At 40.1% G+C, this 23,235-nt stretch overlaps 1 protein-coding gene and 1 pseudogene across 1 annotated transcript; both read right to left on the minus strand.

Moving 5' to 3' along the window:
• Positions 1-1,516: 1,516 nt before the first annotated feature.
• On the minus strand, positions 1,517-2,809 carry LOC148726000 (uncharacterized). The gene has a single exon (XM_088731572.1). It carries the CDS (start codon positions 2,807-2,809, stop codon positions 1,517-1,519), a length of 1,293 nt encoding a protein of 430 aa, XP_088587698.1.
• A 9,144-nt stretch (positions 2,810-11,953) lies between these two features.
• On the minus strand, positions 11,954-19,223 carry LOC148726001 (protein brambleberry-like; annotated as a pseudogene).
• Positions 19,224-23,235: the final 4,012 nt, after the last annotated feature.

Genomic DNA, 23,235 nt, shown 5'->3' on the forward strand with positions numbered 1-23,235 from the left:
TTTTTCTTTTTTGACTATTAAGGTGACTCACGCACTTTGAGCTCTGACGATTAATCATGGAACAAGCTATATTAGATCACAGCGGCATAAAACTGTTTTCACAGCCTAAATAATTTTCAATTGCGATCTAAAATTTATTTTACATCTGGTTACCTATCAATTATTTTTACTTTACCGAATTACTAGCTTGCAATCAGGCGCTCATTATTAGTGCCTCAAAATGCGCGTTTTTCTACCAGCAGGAAGATTTTAGGTCAATCAATACTTTATTTACCCACGTAGAGTCAAGGAGCTCGTAGAGCTAGTTCAAAATACGTACGTGCCTCTAAGATTAAGAATCTAAAAAACCTAATACATACTGACAAGACCTAATTGATTAGAAATTGAAATAACTAACAATTAACATTAAATTTAAGTTTGTACAGTAAAATACAAAGTCACTTAAATACAGGTATAAAATGGTGAGGCAGTAGCTTAAATAATTTAAAATTAAGATTAAAAACTAAGTTTGTACAATGAAATTGAGAGTCACTTAAATACAAGTATAAAATGGAGAAGCAGCTAAAGTATCAATGTTCTCAATAGCTTCTTAAAAAGGTTGATATTATTTGCCAGTTTTACACTTGTAGGTAATCCAATCCACAGCTGTGGACACATATAAGTGAGAGATTTTTTCATAAAATTTAAATTAAATTTAGGTGTGTAGAAATTAATGCCGGTTCCTCTCAGATTGTACGTAGTTTCCCTAAAATTAAAAAAATCTCTGATAATTTATATTTGGGACTGTCGTTATGCAAACATATCTATAACAGAATAAGGGATTGTTGTTTCCTTGTGTGGTCTAACGTTCCATATTCAAGATTCGCAGCAATTCATCATAAAGGGTAAACTTGCGATAACCTATCAGTGATCTAAGAATATAATAGTTAGCAACTTCTAGCCGATTCGCTTGTACTTTCCCCAATCCAAGAAAGAGGGGGCAACAGTATTCAAAATGAGGGAGAATGAAAGTTTTATATAGCCTTATCATAACATTGCCAGGGACAAAACGCCTGATTATCCTAAGTGCGCCACTTTTAGCGTATAACTTTTGAGGCTGTTTAGTAATATGATCCTTGAAATATAGCATGCTATCAAGGTCAACGCCAAGTATTTCGATAGATGGCAGTGTCTCAATGACAGAGCTGTGTATTGCCAGGTCATAACTGTACTTACAGGGACCAATTGGTACTGCTTGTGTCTTTGCGTTGTTCATCACCAGATGATTCTCTCCAAAGCACGATGATAACCACTCAAGACCATTATTCACTACAAATTCGAGAACCATGGGCGAGACGTCTGAGGCATACATAGTTATGTCGTCGGCGTATAACCTCAGAGATACATCCGGTATGGCGTAGTTCAAGTCATTTATATAAATGTTAAACAGCAGCGGTCCAAGGAGGGACCCTTAAGGGACACCCACCATTACTTCTGAGTAGCTGGAGCAAACACCGGACAACTTAACTCGCTGTCTTCACCCCAACAAATAGGAAGAAATCAAGTTTAATGCAGACAGAGAGGAGCCATACGCTTTTGATTTAGCCAACAGGAGGTTATGGTTAATAGGATCAAATGCTTTGGACAGGTCCACTGCCATGGCTATAACTGCCTCCCTTTTGGTAAGACTTCGCCTCCAGTCCTCAGTCATCTTCAAGAGTGCGGTGCAACAAGAGTGTTTCTTCAAGAGCCCAGATAGATTCGGAGAAAGATGTTCATGGAAAGTGCTGTACAGCTGGTCAAACATAACCTTCTCGTACACTTTAGAAATGGCGGTAAGGATGGAAACCGGACGATAATTTTCTTTGCGTGTATCCTTATCTTTTTTAAATACCGGTGTCAAGTTCCCACTCTTCCATTCAGTTGGCCATGGTTGGTTCATAATCAGATGGTTGATCAGCTGTGTTATCTCCTCCGTTAGGATGGGAGCAGCGATTTGTGTCAGCAGATTTACAATTGGATGATCGTTGAAGTCATTTTCACGGTGATTTGTTGAAACTATATTGGCGAAATAGCTATTAAATATTTCCACCACCTGCCTGGGTTCCGTCATGACCACACCGTTCTCAACAAGAGTTATGTTACTTAGTTTATTTATACCAGAATAAGGAAGAAGAGGCTTCATTTTCTTCCAAAATTCACCAGAATGTTTCGCTCCTGATGCCGTGTTGTAACAAAATTTACTTATTCCCTTACGCTTAAGTGAAGTTACTTTATTGCGCTTTTGCTTATAAGCATTCCATGTATTGTCCTTTGGGTTTTTTCTGTACCTTTTGAAAAGGCTGTTTCGCAGAGCAATTTCACGTTGGATTTGAGGTGTTATCCAAGGAAGCTGATTACCGCGCACCCATGTTGTCTTAATAGGTGCGTGCCTATCAAGAACGTCTTTAAACTGTTTGCTCAAATGACTCCATACATCATTCACATCCAAGAAACAATAAGCCGTCCCCCAAGGGATTTCACCTAGGTCCGCCAAGAACTTCTCGTGATCAAAATGCTTCATGCTGCGGTATTCAAGAAAGCGTGGTTTTGGACTTGGAACTTTGTTTTTGCGTACAACAAACACCAAGTCGTGGTCGCTCAAACCAAGGTGCAAATTTCCTGAAGCTACAAAGCGCTCATTGTTACTTGTAAGAATAACATCGAGAAGGCTCTTTGTTTTGTCAGTAACGCGTGTCAGTTTCGTAATTTTATTAGCAAGGCAAAATCGATCACAAAAGTCGACCAGGTTTCTGTTTGCAGTCCGACCTTCAGCAATACTGACATACATATCTTGATTAAAATCACCGAAGAGCTGTTATTATACATTGTTTCTGCAGCGGAGGATAGTGAGGTCATAAATACCAGCTCATTGCATTTGCCTGGTGATCTATAGCAGGCACAAACAAGGAAACGACTGTTGTTATTGTCCTTGACATCCAAGCAGATTGATTCCACTCCTTCAGGCTCTAGCTTCGCTCTCCTGTACACTGACAAATCAGCTCTTATGTAGGCAATAAGACCACCTCCACCTTTTTTGCGATCTCTGCGAACAATCCGAAATTTTACACAAAAGAACAGCGCAAACCGCGAAAGAAATGAATAATTTGAGCTCCAAAAACAAAAACATACTCAAGTTTTGTGCACGACGCGAAATTAAAAAAATGGCACACTCACCACATGTGTAACGCCGTGTCCCATTCACACACAGACATGCGCAGTGTCATTTTTAGGTGAAAACAAACTTCCGGTTGCCTCCAAGAAAGGCAACGTCCTCAAATCTCAAGGTCTCTAACGTCAATGCTACAACCCTTGCCGACTCCTCCCCGACTCGCGTTGCTCAGGCCTCATTCTTTCCCACGGAAAAAATAGGTTCGTGCCTAGGCACCAGTGATGTAGGGCCTGTTTTCGGGATATCAAATGAAGACAGCACTTTGAATCTCATGGTTATTTTTTTTTTTTTATAGAGACAATTTAAAGATACGTGATTTGGTTTCATTAGACTTTCATTGACAATGTCTCTGATCGTCAGACTTGTTTCATCAGTATTTAACGTAAATGTTGCTGTAATATTTTTTTTTATTTTTAGGAAGCCGAATCAAAGTTGGAAAAGGAAACGAATGAGGCAAACACAAGACTGAAAAAAAAGAAACAAGGAAATTGAAGAGGGGGTGAAAAAAATCAACGAGCTGAGGAGGAATATAAAGACTCTAGATCAACAAAAGTTCCAAGAATTGGACAAGGTACGGCTTTTTTCTGATCGATCGGTCTTCTTCAGATCCTTTCGAATTTTTTGATGTACACAGATTCTGGCTGTTAAAAAATCCTCTAGTTTGGTTCACTGTAGGTTCCCATACCGAAGATCGATTGTTTTTGATCACTTGGCAATTTGGTTAAGTCCAAGCACATTTTGAATTACTGCTGAAGAATTGGCTTACTTTCAGCTTAACTACTCCGTGAACGCGGCAAAGATACTGCTCAGTTTTTCCCTTTGCCTTAGAGAGACTTAATTAATGTAGTGTTGTTTTCATTAACTTGTTGTTGACTTAGTCGGCTTCTTGATAGCAGATATACGCCGCACGTAATTCTATTTAATTTGTTTTTTTGTTTGCTTTTCCATGCTTTTCCTTTTTGATCGATAGGTGTGGAAGGAAATGATGTCCATGCAAAAGACCATCGAAGACAGGAACAAATCAATCGACGAACTGGAAAAAAACATTAGGAAAGCATCAGTTAAAAATGAAAAATCCAGAGAATAGATCAGGATACTCGCGGACAAAGTGAAAACACTGAATGACAAAAAGAGTTCTATGGAGGGAAACCTGCGTCTAGTCTCATCAGGTAGCTGCTGAAACAGTTTCATTTTCTCAATAATATTACTTTATGTGGAGGATGTTGAGTGATTGCTGAGCAAGGTTTTGTGACGGCTAGGGTATGCCTGACGCAAAAGTTATGTCGAGTTGTACTGTCTGCATACAGTAAAAACTACCTTAAGCGATCACAGAAGGTGTAAAGTCTGTTTGTATCGAAAGAGTAAGAGTATGGGAGGTCAAATTAAGACTTGATGACATGATTTTTATAGTGCAGTTGGACTGTAAAGGTTTTTCATACACGAGAAAAAAAGAGTGACATCATGTGTTGAACGTAATGCACTTCTCAAATGTGCTTTGGAATCATGTTCTTGTTTTCCGCAGATGCAAGAAAGGACAAAGATGTGATTGCCCACCTGAAAAAAGTTTTAGAAGAGCAAGATATAATATTAGCTGAACAAGGACAGGCATTTGACGAACGTCAAGGTGAATTGGAAACTCTTTCCACAGAACTGCAAACTTGGCTAGAAAAGTGCGCCTTAGCAACCAAGGCGCTGGACACAAAGAAAAAGGAAATTGCCAGCTTGAAGAACCAAGCGATGGCTGCTAGTGATGCCATGAAAAATATGTCCAACAACAACGAAGTCAATGAGCCAAGCGCCCTCGAGCGGATGCAGAACAAGGAGAAGGAAATCGCCGTATTGAAGAAAGAGCATTCTACTCTGGAAGAAAAGCTGGTAAAGGAGGATAAAGAAATCAGCAAAATTAACGATTCAAGAGAAAACATCATGAAAACCATACGTCAAACATTAGAGGTGGCTAACGCCAAAAAGGCAGAGTATGAGATCAAACTGTCCACCATCCGCGAGCAGTGTAAGGAGAATTTGAGAAGAGAGATGGAAGAGGAATTGTGGAAAATGAAACGGGATTACCAGAGACAACTTGACGACAACGATAGGAGTATAGAGAAGATTACGCAGGAGAAAGAAAACGTGGAAAGAGTACTCGCTGCTGAAAGAAGCGACTCTTCAAAAGCAGATCCCTCTTCTTCGGTGAGAATAAAGTTTATTGGTTTCATTTGGTATCCCTGTTGACTCTGTTCACACTCGTCAGTGCTAGTAGTGCTGTGGGTGTTGGAAATTAAATTAAGTCTTCTTTTTTTATTCTAACGCTCATTTGTTACTTTTCCTTCTTTTAACTTGTATGAAGGAAAAGGGACATTATATCAGCTCGATATCATTTTGCAGTTTTTATTGCGAAAACTGTTTCACAATTTCGGCCTGAGGAGCTGGTAGTAAGACCTTAAAACTGTTTATTTGTTTGTTTCTTTAGGACCCTGATGTAGCAGACAAGGCGAATCCGACAATGGCTTCTTCAAGATCAGCAAAGAAATCCTTCAAGGGGAACAGCAGTGACATACCATTGGCTCAGGTAGATCTTGACGAGCCAGTTCATTCCTGGTTTAATGTTGACGAAAAGTTAATCATAACAACTCCCTGATTCCGACATTTGACAAAAATACCAACCAAAAATTTCATGGAAGGTCGAGGAATGATTGGGTAAATTAAAATGTCAAGCGACTGGTTTCGATGTGTCCTTGTGGTTCCTCTCCACGTCGCGAAGGTTTTCTCGGAATCGGTCACCTAGTCCTCTGCCTGTTTCGCCGATGTAAATCTGTTTGCAATAAGAGTGAGTTATGCAATAGATTACATTGGCGGAGGTGCACGTGAACAAGCAACCTAGGGCAATCTGCGGTCTCTCGTTACACTTAGGTTGCACGGAAAGCCGCAAAACCCTTGAACAAAAGCTCATATTTCAAACCGGCAGTCTAAATCCCACAGGTATCAACGAATGCTTTTCATTCCACTAATTTATTCATGTTTTTTTCCTTCCCACCAATCACGTAGCTCCACTTTCTGCCTTTGAAAGCACACACAACCCACAATTCCTCTATTCGCTCCGACGAAGGGCTAACGCTCGAAACGCCAACGTTTTTAACCGTAACGGTGGCCAATTTACCATGTCAGCTTTGTCGATATATTCAAATGATTATTATTATTATATTATTATTATTATTGTAATAGTAAATTATAGTAAGTCTTATAGTAAGTTTTTTTACTATTCTTTTTCGCTGAACTTTTGAAGACTTTGCTTTTACTTTGTCAAGAGACAAAGATATGGACTTCCCAAACAGCACATTATAATTTTATTATTCATAGCCATATAACTATGTAGTTTAGGTTAGTGATATTTTTCCTTAAAAGGAGAATTGTAACTAGCAAGATTTTTTTTATTTTTTTATACACATGTTAGATTCAATAAAGGTCTTTTCTCATTAAAGATAAAGCTTAGCTATAGAGTAATTCTCAAATGATAATTATTATTATTAATTTTTTTTTCATACGCGGGATCAATGCTGGCAATCCCGGCCCATCTTACCCGCTCGACTAGCCAATCACAACACAGGATTCGCTCCTTCTTGCCCACGGTCGCTGCGTCCGATGTAATAAACTCCATTATGTAACCCCGTACGTTCCTTGCTCTGTTTCAGCTCAAAATCGAATGGACAAAAGTACAAAAAACCGAGGACAGTGACGAGGTCTTTACTCCGGGCTCTTCAAGGAGAACGTAAGAGCACACTCCTACTCACTGACCAGCTTTCGCAGCTTGGGATAAAAAGTCTCCTTAGGAATGAAACAGTTCAGTCGTTACCGTACGAACTTGGAAAATCCCAAAGTAGTCACTTCGTTTGATTTGTTGTTAGCCACCGTCTCAAAGGATCTTAGTCAACCACGCCTTTGTTTTTGTTTACACATACGGGCAAGTGCGGAGAAAGTCGTTCATATTACACTCGTAGCCTGGCAAGAGTCGTGCTGGTCCGTCAACCCTTTTTTACCAAGCGTAAAGAAAGGAGTTGCAAAAAGAGTAGCGTGCTGCATCCTAAGAAAACATCCCATGTGCTCCACTATTACTAAACACGTACAGTTTTAAAATACGCTTAAACAAATGTTAAATATCTTCAAGGAAGTTTGTAAAACGTTTATCGATTGCACTCTCGGCCGAAGCGTATACCAGATCAACTTGTGATAATGAATCGCAATTATCGAGAACTTCGGTTAGATTACAACCAGTTAAACCAAGAGATTCAAGTTGGAATATTTGATCCTGTATGATGCTTGTAAGTGGAGTTATAACCAACACAACAGGCCGTTCATCCTCGTTGGCATCGAAGCGTGTAAGCAACAGTAGAGCTTGGAAAGTTAAACTTTTTCCAAATCCAGTCGGAAAAATAGCTACAAGATCCTTCTTTTTGGGGTAGAGCTGTTCCAAGCTTGGCGCTGATCGTTTATCAGATCGATTCCGCGTTGTTCTAGGATGCCTTTTTTTTATCACTTTAACGGCTGAGTGACAGTTATTTGATCTCGACCAATGAGAATTCTTCATTCTTTGTTTTGCATCGTGCATGAGCGCATTTAGAAATGCATGGTTGGTCATTCTAAGTAACCTAGGGTAACCTGCGGTCTTTCCTTACACTTAGGTTGCACTGAAAGCCGCAAAACCCTTGAACAAAAGCTCATCTTTCGAACCGGCAGTCTAAATCCCACAGGCATCAAAGAACACCTTTCATTCCACTAATTTATTCATATTTTTCTCCTTGCCATGTTCTCACCAATCACGTAGCTCAACTTTCTGCCTTTGAAAGCACACACAACCCACAATTCCTCTATTCGCTCCGACAAAGGGCTAACGCTCGAAACGCCAGCTTTTATAATCGTAACGGTGGCCAATTTACTATTTCAGCTTTGTTGATATATTCAAATGAATATTATTATATTATCACTATTATTATTATTATTATTATTATTATTATAGTAAATTATAGTAGATTTTATAGTAAATTTTTTTACTATTCTTTTGCGTTGAACTTTTGAAGACTTTGCATTTCCTTTGTCAAGAGACTTAAAGATATAGACTTCCTAAACAGCACATTATAATTTTATTATTCATAGCCACATAGAACTCTAACACGACGTGCACAACTAGTATGTGACTCGACAGACAGCTTATCCGATGAGAACAAATACCTTCACCGTGTTTTTACGAAGAACAACTACAACAACGACTTCATCCAATGAAACACTCACCGACCCACTACTACCACCGAAACAAACAACACCGCAACCCCTACGACGACAGCAACCCTACCGTACATAAAAGGCATGTCTGAAAACATCTCGCGCATCTTACTACCCTTCAATATCCGCGTCGCCCACAAACCCATCAACACACTACGTCGGTTACTAACCAACGTTAAAGACAAAGACGAACCGAGGAACAGACAGGGAACGATTTATAAGATCAATTGTTCCGACTGCCAAGCCTCCTACATCGGTGAGACTGGCAGAAACCTCACAACAAGACTGACTGAACACAGACGGGCGACGAGGAAAGGTGATGTCAGCAATCACATTGCTGAACACCATCGACTTACCAACCACAACATTGACTGGGAATCTTTGCAATGCCTAACCTACAGCACTGACTATTTTCAACGACTGACTCTGGAAAGCTGGTTTACTAACTTAGAACAGACTCCCCTAAACAGATGTCAACAACTACCCGCACCATACAAACGACTCATTCACGACATAAACATCACAAACGACCGAAAAAGAAGAACCTAACTTTACCGACAGATCGAAACAGACCAATCACGACCGACTTACGTCACTTGAGTCTTACAGCCAATGACATCACGGCAAAACCAACCGATTATTTCACACGAACTGGAATAAGAACATTCTACTGACAACAATCATTCACTTGACTCTGATGATGACTTCCGCACAGTTTGTCGAAACGTCAGTCACTGCCACCGACAACAGTCCTTCTCAGGACTACACTCACCTGGACGATCAGACTACACCTTCACATGTTACCCCGGGTTCAAACCATTTACTGCATATGTAGTTTAGGTTTGTGATATTTTTCCTCAAAAGGAGAATTGTAACTAACAAGATTTTTTATTTTTTTATACACATTCATGTTAGACTCAATAAAGGTTGTTTCTCATTAAAGATATTGCTTAGCTATAGAGTATTTCTCAAATTATTATTAATTTTTTTTTTTCATACGCGGGATCAATGCTGGCAATCCCGGCCCATCTTACCCGCTTGGCTAGCCAATCACAACACAGGATTCGCTCCTTCTTGCTCACGGTCACTGCGTGCGATGTAGTAAACTCTATTATGTAACCCCGTACGTTCCTGGCTCTGTTTCAGCTCAAAATGGAATGGACGAAAGTACAAAAAGCCGAGTACAGTGACGAGGTCTTTACTCCGGGCTCTTCAAGGAAAACGTAAGAGCACACTCCTACTCACTGACTAGCTTTCACAGCTTGGGATAAAAAGTCTCCTTAGGAATGAAACAGTTCAGTCGCTACCGTACGAACTTGGAAAATCCCAAAGTAGTCACTTCGTTTGATTTGTTGTTAGCCACCGTCTCAAAGGATCTTAGTCAACCACGCCTTTGTTTTTGTTTACACATATGGGCAAGTGCGGAGAAAGTCGTTCATTTTACACTCGTAGCCTGGCAAGAGTCGTGCTGGTCCGTCAACCCTTTTTTACCAAGCGTAAAGAAAGGAGTTGCAAAAAGAGTAGCGTGCTGCATCCTAAGAAAAAATCCCAGCGCTCCACGATTACTAAACACATACAGTTTTAAAATACGCTTAAACAAAGGAATAGAGGATACCCGTCGAAGCTCCGGAGGAATATATAACTAGGCTATCTTCTCCAGTAGAGAAGGGTCACTTAAAAACAAAGAAAGTAGCACACAGAATAAAACAGAGTCTTTTGTAACGTATTGTCACCTGGCTTTATCTAGCCTCAAGAACTTCCTGATAGGGAAATTGCACCTCTTTCAAAAGCAACGAAATTAATCACATCGCAAAGGAAAGTCATCAAAATGTGTCCTGGTCAGAACTAATGTATGAGAGTAGAAGGTTAAAATCGCTTGCAAATGGCGAAGTCAAGCAGGCTCGTCAATAGTTCAAGTTCTAACTGGTCGTTTGCTTCCTGTGACCTCGGCATTTCGTGCGAAGCTTGTCAACGCTTTAATGAAGCAAAACATCCCTAAATTGGCTATTATAGTTTGACTCTTAATGCTGGGACTATCCTATTTGTCATTCGGCTGGTTAAAGTTTCTCGTCTGCTCCGTGGATTTAGGTCTTCATGTGAAGGAACGCGAGATACCATCGAAGGTTCCTGTTACAAAAAGAACTCTCGAGAAAATTGCGAGAAGCCACTAAAATAACCATCCGGAATAAACCACAGGTATCCAGAGGACTGCCATGACAATTTAAGTCTTCAATATATTTAAAACGCTCAGATGCACTCGGATGAGAGACCACTATGAAAGTTTCACTAATTTAGATGACATAGACTAGTAGTTTCAAGGTGAAAGTGGGTGCTGGCATCAGAGCTTGAAGGAAATACTGATAATACGATTTCAAACTGAAACGGTATAGTAAGGGTTGATGTGGCTTTTTAAAAGAGAATTACGATTTTTCCAACTAGTTTTGTTTTAAAGGGCTTTTTGAAACAACAACAGAGCCCCAAATTTTTTTCTTGAGTCAAGAAAAGAACGATTACTGCGATTGGAAGCATTTTTGCTTGATCTCCATGAAGTAACTCCATCCGCGAATATTCAGAAAAATTTGCTCGCACAATAGGGCAGCCAAACACATGAAAATCTCTTGTCTTCCTCGAGTCATCAGCAAACTGTTCATGATCTTAATGAATACTTCCAGAAGCTATTAAGCTAAGACCTAAGATCCTAAATCCGACAAATTTTGGCTTTTTCTCGTTATTGTAAAGAATAGGCTGCTGCCTCGCTAGGGTCCGCCGGAAAAAATGGTGGACTAACCGAGTAATGTCTTGTGGTTAAGCCAATTCATGCTGCCTGAGGTATTCCTCAGTATTGCACTGCGAAACCTGTACTGCGCATAAAAATCACGTAGTCAGGCGAATGAGCTCTCGCGTGTTCTAAGAACATGGTATTGTTTTTCATTTAATAGACCGGGTAAAGAGGTTGAATAGCCTTAAGCTCTTGAACGAGCACGGTGACCTTTTTTTATCATTGCGTAATTTTGGTGCACAAATTATCCCTGTAAATTGGAGAACTTCAAAAAAATTAATCGAAGGGAAAAAAGGATTTATCGTAAAAGCCCGAGGATAAACCGCACTTTTTTTTCCCAAAATCGTCGCTAGAAATTGGGGTTGCGGCTTATCGATTCCGCGTTGTTGTAGGATGCCTGTTTCTTATCACTTTAACGGCTGAGTGACAGTTATTTGATCTCGACCAATGAGAATTCTTTATCTATGAGAGATCGGATATTTCGAAGAATCCACGTGGTCGCTTGAAGGCCCCTTTTATCCTCTTCGCAAGCCTCGCTCCACTCGCCCTCCTACCCCTTCCCCAAGCCTCTATCCGCTCGGCTCCCCACTCCCTTCCCCCCTCCCTCAAGGGCCACTACGCAGGCTAAAGCAACTCAGAACTCACAACTCCAATATCCATTGACTATTTCTTCATAGATCAAACTGACGCGTGTTAATCAGGTAATAGAATCAGATAACCTTACCGCTGACGACTTTTTTGCGGGTAAAGTCGTCGACTTTGTCGCGGATGTCGTCCGCTTGTTTCTCGCCGATTGTCTTGTGTTCGGGCGACTTCGCCTACGAAAAAATAAGAGAATTGCCCAACTAACAAACGAGCCTTAAAAAAGCTGTAGGGAAGAATTGTCAAGTTGATTCCTCAGAAAGAAGTTATGGAATAAGTTTTTAAATTTTCTTTAAATGTTTCCTATCAATATCTGTTTCGAAAAATTCAATCGAAAAGATAGGTCTCCGTGCTTGTTTAGGAGAGATTCTGGGCCAAACTTACTCCATTTATGCCTGTGCTGGCACTTTTGACACGCGTTACTTAATTAGTCTGTGCGAAGCTGCCTCCCCCTTACTGTTCAAAAGAAGGGGGCTCTACCCGATTCTCTTTTGGAAGGTAGGGGAGCGGCTGTACACAGACTGCATGTCATCGGTTCACAGTATATTTTGAGGTAACTTGAAGCAAGGGTTTTTGAAGAAACACTTGAAAAAACTTTTGAAAAAAAACCTGAAAGGTAGAAAGTCTCGAGCGTATGGAACAATTTGATCTATAATATGTGAAAAATCAAGAAATTTTAAACGACACTGACTTAAAACGCTTCTCTAGTTGTTGCTTTTGAGGTAATAATTTGCTTCCTCGAGTAACGCGCTTTACGCACGCTGTTAGATACCTTAAAAGCTGGCGGATAAGCTGCATACCGAATTTAGCAGCTCGAATTTTGGGAAAGTTTTTAGATAGAAATCAAAAGAAATCCAAAGTCGAGTCTTAAGAAGTCTCCTTCATCCACTGTTCATCGAACATAAACTCGTTATTCACCATGCAACGGAAAATAATACAAAGTGTTACCCACAACGTTAGCACTTTAACGTAATGAACATCGTTTCTACCTACTTTGACATATGATTGGTCTTTTCTGGTCTTTGTTGACAGGAAGTTCTTCATTCAACGCAGTTTTTCCATAGATTTCTCCATTAATACAAAAACGTGGGCAAAATATTCCAAGCTCAGTAACCAGGCATTAGATTGGACTCGAAAGTGGACATTCACGACACCTTTCTCAAATGTTGCCGTAGATAACCCGCAACCCCAATTTCTAGCGATGATTTTGGGGAAAAAAAGTGCGTTTTATCCTCTGGCTTTTACGGTAAATCCTTTCTTCTTGTATTATATCTAGGGAGGTCAGAATTTCTTAAAATATTAAAACTCTAATCAATAAGACCGTGAATGTACTTAAAGGTGGCAATGTATCTGTGGACAAGACGCCATTGGAGCAGTGTTCACCAGTTTAGAGAATTTAGAGCGTCGGGGGATGAGGCGCGATAGGGCAAACAAAGGATAACTTTTGCAGCTTTAGTTTGTAGTATTTGCAAGTCTTCCATGATAGTGGCGTTATTCTTGTCTCCCCAAGTGATGTCTGCATAGTCAAAAAGTAGACTTATTAAGGAATTGTACAATGTAATTCGCATTCCTAATGGTAACTGACGCTTGACTCGCTGTAGTAAACCGATTTTTTGTTTTATTTTGGTGATTAATGATTCGATGTGCTCGTGCCATGTCATGTTCTTGTGGATGACTAAACCGACAAATTTGATTGAATTCGTATTTTCAAGTTCTTTGTTATCTATTTCAAGCTTGATACCTTGGCAGGTTTCCAATCTGCCATGGCTACCAAAGAATAAAAATTTCGATTTTTTAGTGTTCAGTGTCTATTGTTAACAGTGCTTGTTATTTCATAGATAAACGATGGATTCCAGTTCCCAGTAAGTAGACTCCACATTTTTCCCTTATTAACATAATGGAAAAATTTATCATGTTGAGCATCAATTTATCATGTCGTGTGAGAGGTCGGCTGATGTAAGTAGAGCGTATTTGTAATAAGTCTAACTCGTAGTTTATACAGCGAGCCTAATCAAAAGTTTTCGGGCCTAGCTGGTTTGGAGCGTGGTGTAGCTGCCAAGGCACCGGCCCTCTTTGCTGGGGGAGGTTAATCCACCGGTTTGGACACTCTGGTGGTCACCTGACAATAAACAAGGAGAGAATTAGACATCAATAACTGTCTACTGAAAGATTTGGCTTTTAATTATTAACTTTCTGCACTAAATTTGCCAATGAATGATATATGTCTACTAACTATGGTAACATCCAGCACATAAAGACGAGAAATATCTACATATTTTCTCACCTTTTTGGCGATAGCCGAAAACCTCATGGCATGGATTCTCCTTTTATAGGCACTTCATGACATGGCACCTCTCCTTTTATAGCTCGCCATCGTGTTTAAGTGCCGTAAAACAAAGCCAAAGTTATCACATCGACCAATCAGAAGAAAGAAAATACCCTTAGAGCCAATGAGAACCGAAAATAACGCGCAGGAAACGCGGGCGACCAAGTCGTGATCGGTTCTAGTTTTGCATCTGATTGGTTGAGAGAAAGTAGCAAGTTTTTTGGACCAGTGACAAAGCGAAGTGGACCAAACCAATGAAGTCCAGGATTACCTTCGACAGGATTGACCTACTTGGTCGACTCACCTGCGTTGCCTCGCCGTGTTCGAGAACGTTAGGATCAAGCGCTTTTCTGTTCAATTCTATTCTTCCTTGTGTAAAGCGTTTAATTCAGAATGAAGAAGGCAACTCCATCAGAGATTGGGGGCGTTCGAAAACGTTTCACAGTGATACGAGCTTTAGCCTCGAAGTATGAGAACAATTTAAGATGTTTAAGAAAAAAATTGAAGCCTAAAAACCGGAACGAAAGCATGCGTATATTTATGTAGATACGTATGTAGATACATATAATTCCGAAAAAAAAAAACAAAACCTACCTACTGTATCCAGCATGTTCTCTGTATCATTTGGAGTTTCTTGTCGACAAAGAGAGCTCGCCCAATTTAGGATCATGGGAACTATTATAAGCCTTTGACAAGTGTGCAAAATACCACATCAGTCAACTAATCGCGTTTCATCTTAAATGGAGACAATTTGAAGGAAACATACGCATTTCACATTTGCGAGTTATCTTGAGGATTTTGATCAAAGCATAGTTAGTAGAGGGGATCAGTCCCCTCTACTAACTATGATCAAAGCGAGGCTTGCTTTGTTTCGTTTTGTTGTGGCAGTGATACGATTAGCACGTAAATGAAAATGTAAATACCATTACATACCTAGCAGAGCCTCAGCGATGATACAAGAAAGTGTACTGTACGTAAAACTGGAGTCAAAATTGATCTCCATCCATGCATTGATCGGTACAAAACCAGGACAAAAAGCCAAGTGAACAGAGGGGCATTCAGGAAGAAGATACACAGAGTTGCTAGGAGGAAATACCCAGCATGCATGAAGCAGGTGGTGACTAACGCTAGTTTATCTCCTGTCCCTCCCAGATGTCACGTCAGCCAACCGAGTCTGTTGTCGATCTTATCTTCCATCTGATTGGTTACCAATTAAAATAAATTACACGATAATAGTTGCTTCAGAAACTTTTCAAGAAGCAATCATTTCACGCAAATCGTTGAAGTTCTATTAAAAAAACTAATTTGGAAATATAAAAGTAACATCCTAAATTTGATATTAAAAGCCGATCTTTTAACAATATAGCTTTATATGTAGGGGGTTATAAGCACAAAAGACTCAATTAAAAGACAAGCGATCACGTGCAGTTCTAATTTACCCACACACTTGCAAAAAGTCAAACCAGGTTTTTCTTACCTCTATCAAGTATCCAATCGTATCGCTGATAGTTTTCAGATTTTCCATGATCTCATTGTAATGTTGAGTGGTCTCACTGTGGTACGATTTCATTCGAAGTGTGCTGTGGTCTACAACCGAATTCAAAGAAACTTTCTCAAAAGGTAAAACAATAACGATTGGCATCTGATTTGATTCAAAATGTCGTGAACCAGCGGAGGAAGAAGGACCAGTGCTCAGTGATTGGCGCAGAAAGTTCGTGCCACCTCTTTAGCCAATCAGATGTAAAACTAACAACAATCCAGAGAGCTCTGTCACGCTTTCACGCGCTTTAGCACCCGATAGTTTCCTTTATTACGATTAGCCGTTGTGATGACTATCCCCTAGGTTATATTACATTACAATCGGTGGAATACAGCTCTGTTCAGCTGCGCCAATCAAATTTTATTCGGTGCTTGTCGGCTGAGCTCATAATCAAAAATTAACCCCTTAACTCCTTAGGGTGACCGGCATCTAATTTCTCCGAGTTACACTTTAAGGTGACAAGAATAAAGGAAACAATCACCACCTCAAGAAACTCCTGATTGTCAAACAAATTCTCCTTGCCAGCACTACAAGAAACGTATAGAACAGTATGGAGAGTATGAATACCAATGTAGAAGTGTAAAGGGTTGATCATTCACAAGACAATATAAACTGTTAGTATTCTCTTTCGAGATACCTAATTCATGTGGTCATTAATTTTCTCCATATAGCCAGAGTCTTAGTTACCTATCTTAACCACACTTTTTCTGCCTTACCGCGAATCTTGTTTAAGTCCTTTAAAATTTTGCGGTGGCTCTTTTCATGGTCCAAATCTTGCTTCTGAATTTCTATTGTAGCATTCTCTGTTGATTAAGAACGGAAGATACTTTTATGTTATTGTGCAATCAAAAGCATCTCTAACTCTTTATACTCTAATTTAAACTTAACCTCAATATTTTATTTGCATCCAATTTCCCACCTGAGAAAAAAGCTGCCCGAGACTAATAAATGTGTATGCATTTTTATCTATTTCAACGACGACTTGATTTGGATCGATCGACCCCAATAGAGAAAACATTGCTACGTGAGAATACGTTACCAGGACAAGGTAGAAAATTGATCCTCAGTGTGATTTGAAGATTGTAGCTCAAAGGTGATTAATCTCGGGTAGTAAAAAGAGGGAGACGATAATCAAGTAGGGTTGAAGGAAGATCTTTTTCATTGATAAAAAACTCTAAACTGACCAAACTTTTCTTTGAGCGCTTTTGCCATATCTGAGCTGTTTCCAACCACTGTCTATAGGCGCCCTGACATTTCCTCTTAATGAGAACGCGATCGACCGCTGTACATCGTCATGGTTGGAATGCAGTTGCTCTTGCTGTTTCACAAGACGTTCCTGACAGTGGTCACTCTAATCACTGTATCATCTGCTACTTCTGTCAGAGTCCTTTGACCTTCCTTTTCAATTGAACAAAAATGGAGGTTGCGCGTATCAACGGGCGTTCTGGTCGGGAGTTGGGCGAGGAGGAAAGCAGGAGGAAAAGAGATAAGAGACAGAGGGGGGCTAAAAAGAAAGCCCCGTCGCTCCTCCCGTCCCCCTTGCGCCGTCCACCTCACTCGAACCCATTTCTTTCTCAGCCCCTCCGAGCAAAGCCTGTCAGTGACAGGTTATATAATGTTTTTATTTATTGATAAAAATATTAATGAAATATTCAAATGACTGTTAGAACATCTGCTGAGAAACATTTCCTATCACAACCTTGATATAGTACAAAATCTCTTAAGTTACTTTCTCCCAATTTAAACGTGTTTTGAATGAGATGCTTCCACCTTTTACAGAGATCTATCGTCATTTTGGGATGTCTTGAAGTTCCTACACAAATTGACGCATATCTTGTCTGAGGAGAGAATAACGGTGATTGAAACTTACTTGTAAACCGTTCATAAGCTCCATTTGATTTTCTGCTTGACTGGCCAGCTGATTGACAATAAATTCTGTCTTCAATCTGAACTGCTGCTGCCGGTTGGCATAGCAGATCGACCGCGCCCTGTTGCTTATGATGCGATAACTGTGCCAAGTATTGGCATCCATATCAGCTGTGCAATCACGCAATTCCTAACCCGAAATTGCAAAAGAAAAGATTTGTGACCCTCACTTTTGTTTGCTCATCTTTTTGGACGTAACGATTGTGCAAACTGACGTTGCTACTCAGAAGCGATCGATGGATAAACGAAACTAAACATTTACCATGTCGTCTGTGCATTCGTTGGTTTTCCTTCCTTCGCATTTTGATTGACAGTTTAAGAGAGTCACGCCCAGCTTTGCCAGTTTAACTTCGTTGGTATCGCTACAGGATTGCTTGATTTGGTCAATGACCTAGGATCAAAAATGATCGCAAGGATATTTGACATGACTAAGTGTATGACAGTTTGATTATTTAGGCTCAATTTGGAGCTTAATTAACACTGGCGGAAAATATCGAAACGATTACCGAGTCCTGTTGCCCTCTCACCCCCTTTCACTCCCAGATCTCAATAGTAATTCTCTTAACTGCGTGCCATAGAATTCTTAGAATTTAAGTCTGAAATATTTGGTATTGGATTATCTAATGATCCCCTAAGATACACTTTATTCCCATCACTAGCTTGTCTGCCCGGTAACGGCTTCCTGGTCTGCTTGATATAGGATTGATACTGACAGAACAATTTTTGTCCTGGTCCTCGGAGTTTAAGGGTTAGTTAGCTCAAGGTTCAGGGTTGCGTTTAAAATCATTCTCATAGTATGCTGTCCTTGGAGCAATGAACCTCGTTGCACTCATTTGTAACTTTAAGAACAAGTTGCAAGGGATCCAAATCGAATGTCACGAGCATGTAGTCGTGCGTTGAAAACCCCACGTGTATTTATATTCGCGTGCTAAGCATGCCCCGTAATACAAAAACATCTATAGAGCGGAAATGTTCCGATCTGCCAAGCTCTGATCCATTACCCGAAAAATAGACGAGGTCAGAACTCTTCTTCGGCAGTGTAACCGGGTTTATTAAAAATAAACGTATAAGGTGAAACGAGAAAGCGTCTTCACTGGAGCACCTACAAATTACAGTTTTCTATTTGGACAGCATGCCTCCTGCTATCCCACAATTCTTAACAAAACAATACGTGAAATGTGTAACGCAACGAGTTACGCGTGACAGAACAGGAAATAATTTGCATTTACCAGTGTAATTGCATGTAATTGGAAAATATAATATTTACTGCTATTCCTAAAACAAGATTTGTGAAGTTAAAAACTGTTTGTATACTTTGATGATTTCATACTTACAATCTGATGACAGGTGTCCAATGGTGCAAGATTTTCCATATACTTCTTGGCCTTGGCCAAAACTTTTTCTTCGACTGCCGTCATTTCAAAAGGAACTGAACTGTTCTTCAAATAACGCCCTTGCTCTGCTTCGGTCTCTTCAGTAGACGAACTATAAAATGGCCACCAAGCATTGGTGGATACCAGCAACATGCACAAGAACTTGCCAATGAACAAACAACGCTTTAAATCATTCTGTATCTACTAAAAAAAAATAAGATGGGGATTGGTGATTGAGAATAGCAATGCAATGGCAAAACAATTGTGACATTCCAAGATTGTTTTTGAAAGCATAGTACAGCCTCCAGTTATAGTGGCGCAATACTTATGCTCAATAACTATTATAATTTACTTTTCCAAGTGAGTTGAGTAAATTGCCACAGAGAGAGATCCTAACGAGCGGACAACTAGAGCCTTAATTCTTTTTCAGAGCCTTTCGTCGTCAACCCCTCGTTTTGCTCTGAAAAAGGTCTACTTGGAAAGTTCTTTGAAAAAATACAGCTGGATTTCAAACCGTAGGAAACAATGGTCGCTTTAGAAATAACGAGCCACAACATTCGACGAACGTACGCATGCATTCTCGCCAAGGTAACCGTGCTATTAGATTCCGCGCTCGGGAGCTTTCTAAAAATTTACTGCCTAAACGCATATGAGCTTCTAGCTGTCACTCGACTTTGCTAAACAGAGCGCACATTTACCAGGAGCCTTCAGATCTTACCTGAAAAACTTTCACTGAAACTTCTTGCGGTTCAACGGAGTGAAATATTTGATTACACCCTCGTAGTTGACTTTTAAATGTACTGCGCGCTGTTGCGCGTGAAATTTTAACCGCACGAACTAATTCTCAAAGGACCTCTTTGACGTTTTATTATTCGCGCGTTACCTTTGAAGGAAAGAGCAAGTGTCAAAATTCGTCTTTTTTTGTCCAAATCAAAACTTGAAAGGCTGCGATCACTATTCAGTTATTTGCAACGAACGTGAAACAAAGAAAATTGAGTTTCTCATGTGGATTCGACACTACTCAATACTTACGCAGCCGCCTCTAAAAGTACGTGAGCTACAGAGAACTTTTTGGCAGCCGTCTGAATATACAATAGACTGTTCTATCTGTATGAATATACCGTATACTGTTCTACGCGTTGTCTTCCCCAAGAGGCACCGAAATAATAGCGGCAAACAGATATAAACAAAAGCATGACTCTGGGACAGAAGCTAACCTGGTAGGAGGAGGCCGAAGAAAATACGCCTAACCCAGCATGGCAGATAGGAATGGAATGGGCCAGGAACCCATCTCCTGAGTGAGCTAACGAGTGTAATTGAAGTCCATACCTCACCATCATAACATGACTACGTCAGACCTTGAAGTAAAGAGGTCGAGGTCGGAAAAATGTCACGAGGGATGCTGTATCCCGATGAGACCAACAATTTCTAGTCACTTCACTAGTGCAGATAATCTCGTACCTGTTGTAAAATGTTGTCGGTCCTCTTTGGCGGCTCTTAAGCCAAGGGCTGAGACAATTTCGTTGCTGAGACAATTTCGTTGCTGAGACCGAGGCATGGGTAGTAGGGACGGGAGGGTGGAGCTCGTGGCCGCGGAACCGCCCTTCTTTCTAAGACATAATCCCCAACTTCCTTCAAACAGCCTAATAATTGCACTTAATTCATCTGAAAAGCTTTAAGCTTTATTCAAACAGACCCACAGTTGAAATGCGTCCGAATATCATAATTTTGAGATAAAAAAGTTTTGGTACAAATATATCATAAATTTCTACTCAATGTAGCAGTAACCTCAAACTTTTAAAGAGACCGAAGTCCATAAAAATTTCAAATGCGTGCGTTTTAAACGCAAATTCCAGACCAAAATTATACCTTTTGGGTTCCGCTAATACCACGTACTTATTGACGGAGTTTGGTGGAGCCGAACAAGATCTCACGGTTCCCAGTGTTGTCCGTGGAAGCCGAAAAATTGGTGCGATTCAACGTCTACCCTTACAAACGTGCCATTTATTCTGAATGTGTGTAGCCCAATTTGCAACTTAGGAGCATGTCATCGATGACCCCATGTGCCGCCTATTTTATATCCCAGTCCGGTTGATCAAAATATTTTTGACAACACTTGGTCTGTGAGTCACGACTGAGAGCCAAACAAATCAGTCAATCGACTCAGTCAGACCCAACTCAGTCAATTGAAGCATTTAAATCTAAAGATTTAAAACCTGTTCGCAGTTTTTTCCCCTCGCCATCACATCCAGGATCAACGCTACCCATACGGTACGCTACCCATACGCTCGCTACCCATACGGTACGCTACCCATACGGTACGCTACCCATACGGTACGCTACCCATACGGTACGCTACCCATACGCTACGCTACCCGTACGCTACGCTACCCATACGCTACCCTACTCATACGCTCTGGAATAATCACTTACTTATGCCTTTGCACTGATGCATGTCATGCCATGGTAAAAAAAAAGAAAACAAATGTTACGTATGATGCACGATCCTCGAAGTAGATAGCGGTATTTATGCAATAGCGAAAATCAGACCTTTAAAAAATTTAGGCCTGAACGGGACTCGAACCACTGACCTCTGCGATACCAGTGCAGCGCTCTACCAATTGAGCTAACAAGCCAACTGGGAGCAGGCTTTTAAGTTGATTCGTAATAAACCCGTGAAAGTGATAAATGAGATACAATGAATATATGAAGTTCATCTATTTTCAACTGCAGTATTAGATACGTATGATGCACGATCCTCGCAGTAGATATTGCTATTTATGCAATAGCGAAAATCAGACCTGAAAAAAATCAGGTCTCTACGGGACTCGAACCACTGACCTCTGCGATACCAGTGCAGCGCTCTACCAATTGAGCTAACAAGCCAACTGGGAGAGGGTCGTTAAATTGATTCGTAATAAACCCTTGAAAGTGATAAATGAGATACAATGAATATATGAGGTTCATATATTTTGAACTGTGGTATTAGATACGTATGATGCACGATCCTCGCAGTAGATAGCGCTATTTATGCAATAGCGAAAATCAGACCTGAAAGAAAAGAAAAATCAGGTCTGTACGTGACTCGAACCACTGACCTCTGAGATACCAGTGCAGCGCTCTACCAATTGAGCTAACAAGCCAACTGGGAGCAGGTCGCTAAGTTGATTCGTAATAAACCCGTGAAAGTGATAAATGAGATACAATGAATATATGAAGTTCATATATTTTGAACTGCGGTATTAGATACGTATGATGCACGATCCTCGCAGTAGATAGCGCTATTTATGCAATAGCGAAAATCAGACCTAAAAAAAAAAAAAAACTAAGGCCTGTACGGGACTCGAACCACTGACCTCTGAGATACCAGTGCAACAGTTTACCAATTGAGCTAACAAGCCAACTTGAAGCAGGCCGTTAAGTTGATTCGTAATAAACCCGTGAAAGTGATAAATGACTTTTGTTGACAGAATCATTAAACCTGCTGGCTGTGAATGAGGTAAGTTATTCATCTTTCTGTTTGAATTCCTTAAGGGTTAGAGAGCGAAGTCAGTGGTAATTATAGCAAGCTTCGTTGAAGTTTGCCTTCGCTGTAACCATTGATCGCTTATACCGTCTGCTTTCAGCATTAGGTAATTTGTACACTCGAGTGAAACTTCTTGCATCTGTTACAATTTTTCTATTTCGTTTTTACAAGTCCGATAAAAAAAAGCTTTAAACTAAAGGAAGAAGGAGGAAAGTGAGGATTTTGTCGTTTGCCGTTGCCATTATCAAAAATATGCTGTGGCGTGTTAATCACCAAAGCCACAGCCATCTCATGAGGTGTACATATGAATTTTTCACCCTTTCCTTCACGAAAAAAGAATATAAAATATAGCTGAATACACTTTTCTCTATGTATATCTATATCTATAATCTCATATAAAAACGCTCTTTTGGTATAGCTCATACTGAAACGCATTTATATCTTTTAAAGCACTCTTCTGGAAATCATAAAATTAATTCATAAACTATACTGTTTTGGAATAGTATATTTTATGACTCCAGGCGCCGTTTTTTTAAAGGACGGATAACACTATTCTACAGATAAATCGCTATCCAGCGGAAAGGGTTAATAAAGCATAAAACATTAAGCGCTATTCAAAGGATAGCAACTCATCCGGTGAATAACGCTACCCAATTAAG

Source organism: Stylophora pistillata, chromosome 8 (genome assembly GCF_964205215.1).
Source record: "Stylophora pistillata chromosome 8, jaStyPist1.2, whole genome shotgun sequence".
Lineage (NCBI taxonomy): Eukaryota > Metazoa > Cnidaria > Anthozoa > Scleractinia > Pocilloporidae > Stylophora > Stylophora pistillata.

What these genes read in the sequence shown, in the direction of transcription:
- LOC148726000 (XM_088731572.1), bottom strand. Translation starts at nt 2,809, where the DNA reads ATGTATGTCAGTATTGCTGAAGGTCGGACTGCAAACAGAAACCTGGTC.